General features: G+C 43.2%; 1 protein-coding gene across 3 annotated transcripts in view; it reads left to right on the top strand.

The window, feature by feature from the left end:
- Positions 1-7,474: 7,474 nt before the first annotated feature.
- The window catches only part of LOC120993346, a 98,770-nt gene continuing 89,047 nt past the window's right edge, over positions 7,475-17,197 (top strand). For all 3 annotated transcript variants that reach the window (XM_040421873.1, XM_040421872.1, XM_040421871.1), the window contains exons 1-2: positions 7,475-7,597; positions 7,957-8,292. In XM_040421873.1, the coding sequence (XP_040277807.1) occupies positions 7,516-7,597; positions 7,957-8,292 (418 nt within the window). In that variant the 5' untranslated portion in view covers positions 7,475-7,515. The remainder of the gene's footprint in view (positions 7,598-7,956; positions 8,293-17,197) is intronic.

Here is a 17,197-nt window from a genome sequence, read left to right as displayed (position 1 = left end):
TTTAATTCCCTACACTATCTGTCCCTTCTTCAGCACAGCTCTCCATGACTAACCAACATGGCTACTGCATTACAGTAAGTGGCAGTACTTAGCTGCACGTTTACTGGTTGAGTAGCAGCCAACAAATCAACAAATGTGCGGGGAGGAGACTCGAGCATCGCACTCGAGCACACGCGGTATTCGGCCGAACACCGAGAAGTGCCGAGCATCGCGATGCTTGAGCTGAACTGGTTTTCGGCCGAGCATGCTCAATCAACACTAGTCAAGAAGTACAATATGTGACAAAAAAAACTATCTCAGAATGGCCTGGATAAGTAAAAGCGTTTTAAAGTTATTACCACAGAAAAGTGACACATGTCAGATTTTAAAAAAATGGCCTGGGCAGGAAAGTGAAAACTGGCCCGGGGTATAAAGGGTTAAGGTCTTAAGGTGGGAATGTACATAATATAGCTGTTGGCCAAATGCTATGTTTCTTTCCTCTTGGTCTGCATTAGAAATGACCCTAGAGAAAAGCTAAAAGTGGCCCCAGGTGGAACTAACACAAGTAGGCAGAGTCAACAATACCACACGCCACATTTTGTCCTCCTTTAACTGTCTCAAAATATAGAGGAGGTTGATGAGGTTAGATGTGGGCCATTGCAGCCCTACCAATTGCATGCTGCCTGATCTTTTAGCATTATCAATCATACAGGAGAATAAAGCACTATGCACCTATTACATCCAGTGACATTTCCTCTGATTGTAAATGGGATCTTTTCAAATAATAACTACTCAACCCAGACCACCAGACCACCTTTCAGCTACATCTCATCTCTGCAGAGTTTGCTGTATAGACTTCTTAGGTACAGTAGCTCACTGTTCTATAATCCTCCTCACCTTCTCAACATAAACTCCCCATCCTGGTGCCACAACAGTGTCATCCTTCTGTCACCCCCAATACTGTGCCTGCCATTGTACCCAGTGCCCTCTAATGACTATACTGCAGAAATAATAGTGTCATACAGATAGACCCACTGAAAATACGAGTACCATATAAACAATTAAGCCTAGCAAAGTGCTCAACAGTTTTAATGCTCCCTTATATTCCCCAATAGTAATATGCTCTTCAAAAGTTCAAGTAGAGACAAAGCCCCCAGTAGTAATAATACTCCTATAGTGCCTCCAGCATTAATGTCTCTTTATAGTGTCCTCAGTATTAATAATGTCCCTATAGTGCCCCCAGTAATAATAGTGCCCCCAATAGTGCTTCCAGTAGTAATAATGCAATCTATAGTGCCCAGTATTAAACATTCCCCTATTGTGCCCCAAGTAATAATTAAAATGCCACCTATAGTGACCCAGTAGTATTCTCCCTAAGGGGTGGAAGTAAAAAAATTAAAAAAAAGTTAACTAAAATTAAAATACTCCCCTAACTCCCACTCCATGCCTCTATCCACAGAGCAATTGACACAAGGCCTGAGAAGAAGCAATGACATCATCACATCTCTTGCATCCCAGGGCAGAAAGTCAATATTATTTCATCACACCTACAACATTAATACACTACCTCATAGGATTTAGGTCTAGTGGCCTGTGGCTAATGAGGGTGAAATCCAGGGCAGGAAGCCATTGGCTTCTAGCCCTGCTGCAGTGTTTAACACTCAACGCTCACCACTCTGAGCCTGACAGCCAAGCTTGGGCTGGCCCACAGCGGAATAGGTGAATCCCCGGTGGGCCTCTGACAAAGTTGGGCCTCCAGTCCATCAACACAGCATCTTAACCAGCCTATATCCATGTAAAAACTGGATAGAATATTTAAAAACGACCTACTTTACTATTATAGATGCATCAGGTGGCTGAGATGACTTCTAGATACAGAAGAAGGCCATTTCATATTCCTTTTTCCCCATGCCTTCTTTAAGTTGTTGCAGAGACCCTGCAATGTGAGCAGGTAGTATTTGCATGTAGGTCCAGAGTGTGCCCCCAGAATGAATTTTACTGGTGGGCCCTAGGCACCCCAGTCCGACACTGCTGACCGCCATACAGTTGAATTCAAGGAAGTACCTGCAGTTCACCTGCTAGACCATCTGACTTCTGGCCAGGTACATAAGTACCAGACACTCCCAGCGTTAACGCTGAATGGAACTAGCAGTTGACACTGCACCGCTGCTACAAGCGAAATAACCTAACTTGAGGATAAGTAATCAATATTATACCATTACGCAACTCCTTTAAACTACTTTCTTGTAGCATTTTTTTTTCTTTATAATACATCCTGTCTTTTTTAGCAATTTATTTCCTCAGCTACTTTGGAAGTTCTGCTTTTTAGTCATTTAACGGTAGTTTATCTCTTGTCAGACCAGTGTCTGAGCGAGAGATCAAGTCAATCATAGAACATTAAAATGACAGATTGGGTTGTTTTGTCCTTAACAGCATGTTGAGTGATCCAGTAGATTACTGCTAAGCATGGTTAAAGGGTAAATAACCTATCAGTAATGTAGACTCTAATGCCATATACAGTCAGGTCCATAAATATTGGGACATCGACACAATTCTAACATTTTTGGCTCTATACACCACCACAATGGATTTGAAATAAAACAAACAAGATGTGCTTTAACTGCAGACTGTCAGCTTTAATTTGAGGGTATTTACATACAAATCAGGTGAACGGTGCAGGAATTACAACAGTTTGCATATGTGCCTCCCACTTGTTAAGGGACCAAAAATATTGGGACAGAATAATAATCATAAATCAAACTTTCAATTTTTAATACTTGGTTGCAAATCCTTTGCAGTCAATTACAGCCTGAAGTCTGAAACGCATAGACATCACCAGACGCTGGGTTTCATCCCTGGTGATGCTCTGCCAGGCCTCTACTGCAACTGTTTTTAGTTCCTGCTTGTTCTTGGCGCATTTTCCCTTCAGTTTTGTCTTCAGCAAGTGAAATGCATGCTCAATCGGATTCAGGTCAGGTGATTGACTTGGCCATTGCATAACATTCCACTTCTTTCCCTTAAAAAACTCTTTGGTTGCTTTTGCAGTATGCTTTGGGTCATTGTCCATCTGCACTGTGAAGGGACGTCCAATGAGTTCTGAAGCATTTGGCTGAATATGAGCAGATAATATTGCCCGAAACACTTCAGAATTCATCCTGCTGCTTTTGTCAGCAGTCACATCATCAATAAATACAAGAGAACCAGTTCCATTGGCAGCCATACATGCCCACGCCATGACACAACCACCACCATGCTTCACTGATGAGGTGGTATGCTTAGGATCATGGGCAGTTCCTTTCCTTCTCCATACTCTTCTCTTCCCATCACTCTGGTACAAGTTGATCTTGGTCTCATCTGTCCATAGGATGTTGTTCCAGAACTGTGAAGGCTTTTTTAGATGTCGTTTGGCAAACTCTAATCTGGCCTTCCTGTTTTTGAGGCTCACCAATGGTTTACATCTTGTGGTGAACCCTCTGTATTCACTCTGGTGAAGTCTTCTCTTGATTGTTGACTTTGACACACATACACCTACCTCCTGGAGAGTGTTCTTGATCTGGCCAACTGTTGTGAAGGGTGTTTTCTTCACCAGGGAAAGAATTCTTTGGTCATCCACCACAGTTGTTTTCTGTGGTCTTCCGGGTCTTTTGGTGTTGCTGAGCTCACCGATGCATTCCTTCTTTTTAAGACTGTTCCAAACAGTTGTTTTGGCCATGCCTAATGTTTTTGCTATCTATCTGATGGGTTTGTTCTGTTTTTTCAGCCTAATAATGGCTTGCTTCACTGATAGTGACAGCTCTTTGGATCTCATCTCGAGAGTTGACAGCAACAGATTATAAATGCAAATAGCACATTTGAAATGAACTCTGGACCTTTTATCTGCTCATTGTAATTGAGATAATGAGGGAATAACAGACACCTGGCCATGGAACAAGTGAGAGGCTAATTGTCCCATTACTTTTGGTCCCTCAACAAGTGGGAGGCACATATGCAAACTGTTGTAATTCCTACACCGTTCACCTGATTTGGGTGTAAATACCCTCAAATTAAAGCTGACAGTCTGCAGTTAAGTTAAAAAAATATTTATGGACCTGACTGTATGTAATTCAAGAGCTGATATGGGAACAGGAGAATGCTGGCCCTTCCACTCTGAGTTAGGTGCTGTTTAGTGTAGTCTGAGTGCTTTGGACGCCTTTGTTGTTTTGAAAATTTGCAAAGTAAACATAGACTGGGACTGAGGGAAAATTACTACTACCATTATTACAACTATTGTGAAAATCCTACTCTGTAGCTTACAGTACCTCAAAACTTTGCCATTTACTGCTGGATGAACTACTACTCCCATTATCTGGTTAGTAAAGAGAGACTTTATGTATTGCAGCTAAACTGGTCCTGGTCAATGTCTCCACCATTCACCAGTCCTCACTTGATCTGAGCTCCAGCCTTGTACCCTGCCAAACCTCCACCATCAAAGGAACTCCAACTACTACCAGACAGGAGCACCAGAAAGTCAGGGAGTGCCCTAAGGAAGAAAAGGGTGGCTTGGGGACTGTGAAAAGGAAGACTGCCACTGTGAATTGTGAGTACTATACTACCATCATAGCCACTAGTACTTCTCCTCTAAAAAAATGGACTAGTGTACACTATAAAGAAAAATTTGCAAGAATTTAGGAAATTGAGAACCTGACTTAAGGGGGTAGTCCTGTTTCAGAAACCGGACAGCACACACTATCCACCAGCAGTAAAGAATAGATTGTTACTTACCGTTTCTCTGATTCTCCCAACAGGGCTCTTTTTACCCGCCTGCAGCATGTGACCACTGCAGCCAATAACTGGCCTCTTCAGTGCACTGCTAAGCCCAGTGATTGGCTGCAGCAGTCACATGTTGTCAACATGATGTCACCACTGAAGCTGGGTAAACAGAGCCCTGCTGGGAGAACTGGGGCAACAGTGTGGGAACTGTCAGGCAAGCAACAATCTATTCTTTATTGTAGGTGGATCACATGTGTTGTTCGTTTTCTTTGTGAAACTGGACAACCAATTTACAGGTAAAATAACAGAGAAAACCTGATGGATATAAGAAATTCAATGGATAAAAACTGATCATAACGGTGTCAAAGGAATACCAAATACTTAGGATAGAAATTATTAAACCCTCTGGGTCAAAAATGTCACAAATTTTAGTACTAGCCCTAATTGAGCAAAATTTGCAGCCTGGTACATTTATTATAATTTACAAAATCATACATGAAAACTACACCACCTCCTAGTTGGTATAGATTTCAGTTCTGGCAAACAGACATCCTGAGATAGACCACAATTATTAAGAATGCTCCTTTTTAATAATTGTGGCACAGCTGACCCCAGCAGATTATGACCGGTGTATAAAATGGTGGCATCTTCATAAATGTCCTTTTCACAGTTCACATTACACCTCATTTTTATATTTATCTGCACTCCAGTGATGTACTTACCACACTTACCATGAAGACAGGCCATGCGACTACAATGGAGACCTGCATGGAACTTTTCCTTCTTACTGATATAGATCTATGACATTTTCCAGCAGCCAGCACTAGGGGAGCTCAGTGTGTAGATATTTTACAGTTGCCATTGAGTTCAATGGTATAACTATAAATTCTGATGCACTGAGCTCCCTCCCCTGGTGGTTGCAGGCATTTAAGGTTTTATCATGTTCTGTATTTAGTGAATGATACATAGAGCTTAATGAGGGAGGTTTATCAATGTATCTATGTCAAGCGTCTGGTGAAAATACATTGAGAAATCTATTATACACAATGAGCACCAAGTTTAAAAAAAGCACACACATACAGTGAGCCCTAACTGGAATCCAGCCCACTTTCCCTGCCTACTTGCAGAGCAAGCCCTAGGCGGCAAGTCCACAACTGGCGGAAGTTCCCTAATCTGCTAGATGCAGAAAAACAACCTACAAAAAAACTCTCTGTCTAACACAGACTGAATCCAAGCCCACCAAAAAAAAGGGAAATCCACCGGTTGTTTCTGTCTGCTAGATGCAGGACTATCACACACACAGATAAACTACACAAAGATGAAGTTGTACAGGTATGGGTCGGAACTGGGTGGAAAATGCAGTGCCAAATCAGACAACCGAGGGTAGTCAGAATAGCTAAGCCAAAGTGGTCAAAGCTGAGGTTAATATAATAAGCAATCCAAAAGCACACAGAACAGAACCAAGGGCACAGCAAGGGAGTGAAAACCGATAACTGGAAAGGGTGAATTGCCAGTAGGGGATTTAAATAGAGCGCCCCATTGGACCAGAACACAACTTGCACCACAGTAGGATAGTTGCGGTGTCCCTCAGCACGCGTAATAACTAGACACACCTGAAAGCTAAAACCTCCCTTAGCGAATGTATGCTGCAGGGAGAAACAGAGCATTGGGCTCCGTTACTATGGACGTGACCATGTCATTAGGGGGCATCACAGAGGGCGTGGCCTGGCAGCATGTCCAACAGAATGGAGATGGAGTCTGGACAGGTAAGTTGGTGACGCACATGTTCTACTTTTCCTGACATAAAAGTTGACTAAAGTGGGTAAGAAGGAGAGTATTTTTTTTCATAAAAAAAATTCATCCACTATATACAAAAAATTGTATATTCATCAGATTCATTGTTCATTTCACTCTGGTATACTAGGTTTTGTTATGGGGCACTACAATATCTGGTTATGCCCTTGGTCTTGCTGTCGTCTTTCTCATAGTTTGGGGGCTATTCACATGACCGTATCTTCAGTCCGCGTCTGATCCGCATTTTTTGCGGATTGCACACTGACCCATTCATTTCAATGGGGCCACAAAAAAATGCGGACAGCACACTGTGTGCTATCTACATCCATGTGTCCTTTCCATGGCCCCTCAGAAGAGATTTTGAGGACAAGAATAGGCATTATTACAACTGGTCCTGCGAAAAGTGTGGGATGCACACAGATCATATCCATATTTTGCAGATCCACGATATGTGGACCGCAAAACTTGTACGGTCGTGTGAATAGCCCCTAAAGGACATCTTCCATAATGACTTTGGTCTTTATGTGTGGAGAATTTCTATCATGTTCTCTCTGTAACCGTTATGTCAGTCTATTACGTAGGGGTCATCATACTGGAACATTAATGCAATCCACTTACAGTACATGGCTGGTTATATCTGTTCATAAGTAACATGCTTTTGGTCACTGAACTTAAATTTTAACCTTTATCTCACTAAATATGGTCGTAAATAAGTCTTGATCTACTGCATGATGTTAGTTTCTAGACTTATTAGATTTTGAACATTTTGTCTTTGAAAACAGTATGTAAAGATAGTTTGTGGTTTTTCACCATTTTATATAGCAGTGCCCATAATGACAAACCATTTCCTATCTGTGGTTATCTGCGCCTTCCAAAGCTTCCTATGATTTAGACCTGGGAAGAATGATGAAGACACATTGCTCAGAAAGATTGTACAGTGCTACAACAATTGTACAGTTCTTTCTGGCCAGGCACATAATTGGCATCACAGACATGATGTTAGTCAAGTCGTGGCTTTTTCAAGCAGTTCTGGTACCCATGGCTTTTCAGCTTTTCTTCTATACTTGGATCCAATGTAAGTTACAGTTTATTTATTTATAACATAAAACTTAGTAATGGTAATATAGCAAAAGAAAGTGGATATCATGGGGGGACAGACTTCTAATCCATAAAAAGTATACAAAATGTACTATAACATTTCTATGGGTTTATACTGGACAAAGTTTTTTTTAAATATAATATAATAAAATGAAATTGCAGATATTCAAATGCATAGCTAAAGCATAATATGAGGTAGCAGTTCCAGTACAGGACTATTCGGTGAATTTCTATTTATTACAGGTGAAACTACAGTAATATATTGTAACCTGCTTTTACTATCTTTATACTTGTATAGTAATGAAGTCTTTCTAAACTGTTTATCCTGATCTCCAGGCTCTTCAGCTATACAAGTACGTGAGGTCCAGGCTGCAGTTATGGGCTCAGTGACCATCACATTTAAGTATGACACTTTCCTGTACAGGAATCTGATAAGCAGCTGGTGCAGGCAAGTAACCATTACAGAGTGTGAAAATATTATGGACACGAAAGTTACCAGCAATAACGGATACAAAGGAAGACTGTTCCTTTCACAAAATACTGAAAGAACTGGCATAGTGAATGTGACTATGGTGAATTTACAACATTGGGACACTGGTCTGTATAAATGGCGAATATGGACTGGAAGAGAATATTCTGTCATTGAGAATGTCCTACTGCAGGTGGTTTTTGGTAAGTGAAATATATTAAGTGAAATTTTGAATTTTTTAAATTCCCAGTTGCACAGGTACAGCTGATTCACCAGAGCTAGGACAAGGTAATTTGTTATCCTAGACAGAGCAGGCAAATTGCACCCCCCCCCCCCCCTCCTGAATCAATTCACATAGACCCAACTTTCCAATACAAATTAAAACATATCTCATAAGAAACAGTCACAGGTATACCAAATGTAATTCCAGTGACTGACAGGTGGTGTCTCCACAGCTTCTTGAGTTCTTCACTTTCCTTTTCATCTGGTCTAGGACATCGTGTGCAGACATCTTTGGTCGCGGGTTTGCTACCCCCTTTGCTATATAAGAAGACACCAGGATTAATAAATCGTATATGGTAGATGGGGGCTGTTACAGATTTTACATTAAGGCCCAGGAGATTAAGTTAAATGTCTGCCTTCACTCATTGCTTCTGCCGTACATAACCACTGTCTATAGCAAAGAACCTCCCCATATAGCTGCCCCTTTAACATGTCCATACTGTAATTTCCACCAATGCTGTGACCACTGCTGTCCCATATGTCCACATTAGGGTACTTTCACACTAGCGTTTTTCTTTTCCGGCATTGAATTCCGTCCTAGGGGCTCTATACCGGAAAATAACTAATCAGTTTTATCCCCATGCATTCTAAATAGAGAGCAATCCGTTCAGGATGCATCAGGATGTCTTCCATTCAGTCACTGAACAGTGTTTTGGACGGAGGAAAAATCGCAGCATGCTGCGGTATTATCTCCATCCAAAATTCCGGATCAGTTGCCGGAATGCAAATTAATGCCGGCATTAATTTACATTGAAATGCACTAGTGCAGGATCCGGTATTAAAAATACTGCAATGCCGGATCCGTTAAAAATATATATAACGGATCCGTTTCTCCGGATGACATCCGAAGAAACGGATCCATTCTTGCAATGCATTTGTAAGACGGAGCCGCATTCGGATCTATCTACAAATGCTGTCTGTTTGCATGCAGATTGCCGGATCATCTGCCGCAAGTGTGAAAGTAGCCTTACTGTACTGACTGTGCTGCCTAATGCCCCCCCCCTTCCCCCGCCAATCACTGTACTGCTAAAATAAAAGATCCAAAGGATGGCTACAGAAATAGAAAATGATGGTACACAAAGTAAACTTTAGGTATCAAACCCCACACCAGTCCTCAAAATGAATACAGACCTCCTGACAGACACTAAAATTAGTATAGACCCCAGATTAGCCCCACTTTCATACAAACAAGAGATAAGATCCCAAATTTAAACAGACCACAGATTCATACTGACGCCAGGATCATGTGTCCCCTATAATTTCCTTCCCTTAAATGCAGACCTCAAATCAGACCCCAATTAATGTGGTTCCATATAACCCCCACTCCACCAATTGGGATTTCATATCAGATCCCAAATTCATATACCTCCTCCCACAGATCCCTGAAGACCTACTATCAGACCCCAAAATTCATGTGCCCCCCACCTCCCACCCTCAAATCCTTGTACATCTCTGATCAACGCACAAAATTCATCCCCCCATACATCCCTGCAGACCTCATACCAGGCCACAAAATTCATGCCTCCCATAGATTCCTGCAGACCTCATATCAAACCACTAAATTCATGCCCCCTCCAAGATCTGTGTAGACCTCATATCAGACCGCAAAATGTATGCTTCACCCAAGATCCCTGCAGATCTCATATCAGAACACAAAATGCATGCCCTGCCCCAGATCCCTGCAGATCTCATGTCTGTCACACCACAAAATCCCCCCTCCCAAGATCCCTGCAGAACTCATATCTGACCACAAAATTCATGCCCCCCCAAGATCCCTGAAGACCTCATATCAGACCACAAAATTAATGCTGCATCCCCCCCCCAAATCTCTGCAGACCTCATACTGGACCACAAAATTAAGGAGCCCCCCTCCTCATATCCCTGCAGACTCCAGTGTTCATGTGACCCCCCCCCCCCCCCCCCCATCCCCTCCCTAAGATCCCTGCAGACCTCAGATCAGACTAAAAAAATAAAGCAATTACCTCTCCAGCTCCGGACAGCTACTTCACTCAGCATCTTGCCTGTTCCTGCCGCTCTGCGCTGTAACCTAACGTCTGCACAGCATCAGGTCAGGAGGCATGTCTGAATCTGACCTGACTCTGTACAGGACACAGCGCAGCTGCTGTAAGAAGAGTAGGAAGAGGTGAGTGATAATAGACTCACACTGCTGTGTTCTAATGAGCGCTCATTAGAGCAATTAGATTTTTATTTTTTTCACAGAAAAATTCTGAAGTGCCACCACCACCATTAGGGCTCTTTCACACTTGCGTTATTGTCTTCCGGCATAGAGTTCCGTCGTCGGGACTCTATGCCGGAAGAATACTGATCAGGATTATCCTAATGCATTCTGAATGGAGAGTAATCCGTTCAGGATGCATCAGGATGTCTTCAGTTCCGGTACGGAACGTTTTTTGGCCGGAGAAAATACCGCAGCATGCTGCGCTTTTTGCTCCGGCCAAAAATCCTGAAGACTTGCCGCAAGGCCGGATCCGGGATCAATGCCCATTGAAAGGCATTGATCCGGATCCGGCCTTAAGCTAAACGTCGTTTCGGCGCATTGCCGGACCCGACGTTTAGCTTTTTCTGAATAGTTACCATGGCTACCGGGACGCTAAAGTCCTGACAGCCATGGTAAAGTGTAGCGGGGAGCGGGGGAGCAGTATACTTACCGTCCGTGCGGCTCCCCGGGCGCTCCAGAGTGACGTCAGGGCGCCCCAAGCGCATGGATCACGTGATCACATGGATCACGTCATCCATGCGCATGGGGCGCTCTGACGTCATTCTGGAGCGCCAGGGGAGCCGCACGGACTGTAAGTATACCGCTCCCCCGCTCCCCGCTCCTACTATGGCAACCAGGACTTTAATAGCGTCCTGGGTGCCATAGTAACACTGAAAGCATTTGGAAGACGGTTCCGTCTTCAAATGCTTTCAGTACACTTGCGTTGTTACGGATCCGGCAGGCACCTCCGGCAACGGAAGTGCATGCCGGATCCCAACAACGCAAGTGTGAAAGAGGCCTTAGCGAGTAGCGAGAAGGCGCCATAGGCGGGCGCCTACCTTCGCCTGCCCATCGTCCCGGCCCTGTGATTTACCCAATGTTCTCTCTAGCTTGTTTCCATGATGTTATGCCATTTCCCCATTATGATCTTTAGAGTTTAGGTTCTCACCCCTAATAACAAAGTGGGTTGAACCAATCAGTACTGCCCCCCCTCTCTGCAAGGCTTCATGGCCACCGCATGGGCTACTCTTGGTGTTTGGTAGAGAGTCCAGCCATTAAATGACTAGAAAGCAATAGGTGACTAACATTAAGGAATGAACAGTAGCTGTTCAGCAGATCATCAGCTGGGTAGCTACAGTATCTGAATTCAAGATGAGACAGTGATAATACCAGGCGAATGATCAATTTGATCCATCAAAAAAGCAGGGTTCACATTTTGGGGTCAGCCAGGTTTGCGTATGTTATATTGCTCCTCCGACTCTCAAGTGACTATGCCTTGACCTTGTGGTAAACTGAATGAAAATCTATTACAATTTGGAGCAATTTTGGCCCCTTCACTTTTAGAAAAATCCAGGAAATGGTGTTGCACAATAGAAAAGGGTGTGGTCTAAAATGAAAGCAAATCCATTAGGTCGTGCAAAATTAAACAAAGGTGTATAGCCATGCAATAAAGTCATCATCCATCTTGAGCACCTATGATAAATTTGATGCAGGTTTAGACCACCCACTGTTTTGCACATTTTAGAAGGATTAGAAAATCTGCTACTCTGAGTATACATGTACGGTGGAACTCATTACTATAAATATGGTGCCCGCTCCCGAGCCCAGTGGGTTCCATAGCTGCTGGATTTATGCTGTTGTACATAGCAAAGACCAGGGGCTAATATCTGCATTGGGTGATAATGCCAATTGCAAACATTTAACCCCTGAGATGCCTTGGTCAAATGTGACCACGGCACCTGAACAGTGAAAATGTGGGAGCTGTTCATATTGCCTCCTTTGTTAGCTTGATTCATTTTTCCACTGCATTATATATTTCTAGTAGAGATGAGCGAATCGAAGGTAACGAAGTCGAGTTTGTTCCGAATTTCAGGAAAATTTTGATTCTGAACAAATGCGAATTTCCTTGCACTTCGTGGTAACAAATCGCAATTTTTCCTAACATGGCGGCTAGCCGGCTAAAATGGCGGCTACACGTGTGAGGACATGGGGCAAGGAACTCTTGGAAGGCGGGATGACCCATAATTCCAATCAGCAGCCAGCCAGCCGGGTGATGTTACAGCCCTATAAATACGGCGGCCATCTTAGAGTCTGCCATTCACCATCGTACATTGTTCAGGGACAGACGTGTATGCAGGCGTAGGGAGAGTGAAAGAAAAACTAACTGTTAAAAAAAAAAGGAAAAAAGCGATTTACTAGTGAGGGAGAGACGTGTGCAGATGCTAGGGAGAGTTATAGTAAAATCCTCATTGTGAAAACAATTGATTTACAAGTGCAGTGAAACATTACATGGGGATCCAGATAGTCTCATAATACCTCTCTGTTATTCCAGCAATTAGTTATCGGGGTGCAAGTGCTATGTTGAAAAGCCTTTAGTGGCTTATATCTGTGAAAAAAGATAAATACACTGCTCAAAAAAATAAAGGGAACACTTAAACAACACAATGTAACTCCAAGTCAATCACACTTCTGTGAAATCAAACTGTCCACTTAGGAAGCAACACTGAGTGACAATCAATTTCACATGCTGTTGTGCAAATGGGATAGACAACAGGTGGAAATTATAGGCAATTAGCAAGACACCCCCAATAAAGGAGTGGTTCTGCAGGTGGTGACCACAGACCACTTCTCAGTTCCTATGCTTCCTGGCTGATGTTTTGGTCACTTTTTAATGCTGCCGGTGCTTTCACTCTAGTGGTAGCATGAGACGGAGTCTACAACCCACACAAGTGGCTCAGGTAGTGTAGCTTATCCAGGATGGCACATCAATGCGAGCTGTGGCAAGAAGGTTTGCTGTGTCTGTCAGCGTAGTGTCCAGAGCATGGAGGCGCTACCAGGAGACAGGCCAGTACTACAGGAGACGTGAAGGAGGCCGTAGGAGGGCAACAACCAAGCAGCAGGACCGCTACCTCCGCCTTTGTGCAAGGAGGAACAGGAGGAGCACTGCCAGAGCCCTGCAAAATGACCTCCAGCAGGCCACAAATGTGCATGTGTCTGCTCAAACGGTCAGAAACAGACTCCATGAGGGTGATATGAGGGCCCGACGTCCACAGGTGGGGGTTGTGCTTATAGCCCAACACCGTGCAGAACGTTTGGCATTTGCCAGAGAACACCAAGATTGGCAAATTCGCCACTGGCGCCCTGTGCTCTTCACAGATGAAAGCAGGTTCACACTGAGCACATGTGACAGACGTGACAGAGTCTGGAGACGCCGTGGAGAACGTTCTGCTGCCTGCAACATCCTCCAGCATGACCGGTTTGGCATTGTGCTCGCCAGAGGTAGCCTGACTGCCATTAGGTACCGAGATGAGATCCTCAGACCCCTTGTGAGACCATATGCTGGTGCGGTTGGCCCTGGGTTCCTCCTAATGCAAGACAATGCTAGACCTCATGTGGCTGAAATGTGTCAGCAGTTCCTGCAAGACAAAGGCATTGATGCTATGGACTGGCCCGCCCGTTCCCCAGACCTGAATCCAATTGAGCACATCTGGGACATCATGTCTCGCTCTATCCACCAACGTCACGTTGCACCACAGACTGTCCAGGAGTTGGCAGATGCTTTAGTCCAGGTCTGGGAGGAGATCCCTCAGGAGCCACCTCATCAGGAGCATGCACAGACGTTGTAGGGAGGTCATACAGGCACGTGGAGGCCACACACACTACTGAGCCTCATTTTGACTTGTTTTAAGGACATTACATCAAAGTTGGATCAGCCTGTAGTGTGTTTTTCCACTTTAATTTTGAGTGTGACTACAAATCCAGACCTCCATGGGTTGAAAAATTTGATTTCCATTTTTTTATTTTTGTGTGATTTTGTTGTCAGCACATTCAACTATGTAAAGAACAAAGTATTTCAGAAGAATATTTAATTAATTCAGATCTAGGATGTGTTATTTTTGTGTTCCCTTTATTTTTTTGAGCAGTGTATATACGCAGGTCACTTTTGCTGTTAACTGCCTCATTTAGTGGCCTATTTCAATACAATACGATAAATATTTGCGCAGGTCACTTCTGTTGTTATTTGTGCTAAAAGCGTGTATTGCCATATTTCTAGAGAAAAAGAGGAAAATAGACTTAGTTAATATTTGCGCTAAAAGCATTTTGTGTCATATTTCACTACAATACGAGAAAAATAGACGCAGTTCACATTTGGTGTTATTTGCGCTAATAGCGCTTCTTGTCATATTTCACTACAATCCGAGAAAAATACATGCAGTTCACATTTGGTGTTATTTGCGCTAAAAGCATTTATTGCCATGTTTCTATAGAAAAATAGACTTAGTTCATATTTGGTGTTATTTGAGCTAAAAGCGTTTCTTGTCCTATTTCACTACAATACGAGAAAAATTGATGCAGTTCACATTTGGTGCTATTTGCGCTAAAAGCGTTTATTGTCATTTTTCTAGAGAAAAATATTAGCAGTTCACTTTTTATGTTATTTACCTTGGATATAAAAAGTCTACACAATCATGATAAATAATTTCAGAACTTTTTTCACCTTTAACCACTTGCCGCACACGTAACGCCGATAGGCGTCCGGGCGGCGGCTCTCTCAGGATCGCGAAGTAAACAAGTTGAACTACAGACTGCCAGCGCTGATCATTCGCTGGCAGGCTGTAGATGCGATTTTTTTAACATCAGAAAGGTATATTAGACGCTGTTTTGGTAACAGCATCTGATATACCTGCTACCTGGTCCTCTGGTGGTCCCTTTTGCTTGGATCGAACACCAGAGGACACAGGCAGCTCTGTAAGTAGCACCAAGCACCACACTACACTACACCCCCCCCTGTCACTTATTAACCCCTTATTAACCCCTGATCACCCCATATAGACTCCCTGATCACCCCCCTGTCATTGATCACCCCCCTGTAAGGCTCCATTCAGGCGTCCGTATGTGTTTTGCGGATCCGCGGATCCACGGATCCGTGGATCCGCAAAACACGGACACCGGCAATGTGCTTTCCGCATTTTGCAGATCCGCACATTGCCAGAACTATACAGAAAATGCCTTTTCTTATCCGCAATTGCGGACAAGAATAGGACATGTTCTATATTTTTGCGGAACGGAAGTGCGGACCCAGAAGTGCAGATCCGCAATTCCGGATCCGAGCGGGACAAAGTCTGTCCCCATAGAAATGAATGGGTCCGCAATTCTGTTCCGCAAAATGCGAAACAGAATTGCGGACGTGTGACTGGGGCCTAAGGGTCCCTTATTACCGCCAGTTAGTTAGCTACTTGTTAGGTAGTTAGCGCCCAGCCCACCGCACCGCAGTCACTGATTAGTCGCTGATTAGCGTCATCGCTGTCGCTAATCAGCACTAGTACTATATAGTATCTGTAAGTGATCAAGACTGATCGCAATCAGATCTATATCAGTACATTAAGGTCACCTTAGGCTCTACAAAAAACGCAGGCCTGATCTTGGGTTGACCATGGGTTGAAAAATTTGATTTCCATTTTTTTATTTTTGTGTGATTTTGTTGTCAGCACATTCAACTATGTAAAGAACAAAGTATTTCAGAAGAATATTTAATTAATTCAGATCTAGGATGTGTTATTTTTGTGTTCCCTTTATTTTTTTGAGCAGTGTATATACGCAGGTCACTTTTGCTGTTAACTGCCTCATTTAGTGGCCTATTTCAATACAATACGATAAATATTTGCGCAGGTCACTTCTGTTGTTATTTGTGCTAAAAGCGTGTATTGCCATATTTCTAGAGAAAAAGAGGAAAATAGACTTAGTTAATATTTGCGCTAAAAGCATTTTGTGTCATATTTCACTACAATACGAGAAAAATAGACGCAGTTCACATTTGGTGTTATTTGCGCTAATAGCGCTTCTTGTCATATTTCACTACAATCCGAGAAAAATACATGCAGTTCACATTTGGTGTTATTTGCGCTAAAAGCATTTATTGCCATGTTTCTATAGAAAAATAGACTTAGTTCATATTTGGTGTTATTTGAGCTAAAAGCGTTTCTTGTCCTATTTCACTACAATACGAGAAAAATTGATGCAGTTCACATTTGGTGCTATTTGCGCTAAAAGCGTTTATTGTCATTTTTCTAGAGAAAAATATTAGCAGTTCACTTTTTATGTTATTTACCTTGGATATAAAAAGTCTACACAATCATGATAAATAATTTCAGAACTTTTTTCACCTTTAACCACTTGCCGCACACGTAACGCCGATAGGCGTCCGGGCGGCGGCTCTCTCAGGATCGCGAAGTAAACAAGTTGAACTACAGACTGCCAGCGCTGATCATTCGCTGGCAGGCTGTAGATGCGATTTTTTTAACATCAGAAAGGTATATTAGACGCTGTTTTGGTAACAGCATCTGATATACCTGCTACCTGGTCCTCTGGTGGTCCCTTTTGCTTGGATCGAACACCAGAGGACACAGGCAGCTCTGTAAGTAGCACCAAGCACCACACTACACTACACCCCCCCCTGTCACTTATTAACCCCTTATTAACCCCTGATCACCCCATATAGACTCCCTGATCACCCCCCTGTCATTGATCACCCCCCTGTAAGGCTCCATTCAGGCGTCCGTATGTGTTTTGCGGATCCGCGGATCCACGGATCCGTGGATCCGCAAAAC

This window comes from Bufo bufo, chromosome 3 (assembly GCF_905171765.1).
Source record: "Bufo bufo chromosome 3, aBufBuf1.1, whole genome shotgun sequence".
Classification (NCBI taxonomy): Eukaryota; Metazoa; Chordata; class Amphibia; order Anura; family Bufonidae; genus Bufo; species Bufo bufo.
The sequence above is the reverse complement of the archived record's forward strand: the minus strand, read 5'-3'. Positions and strand labels throughout refer to the sequence as shown.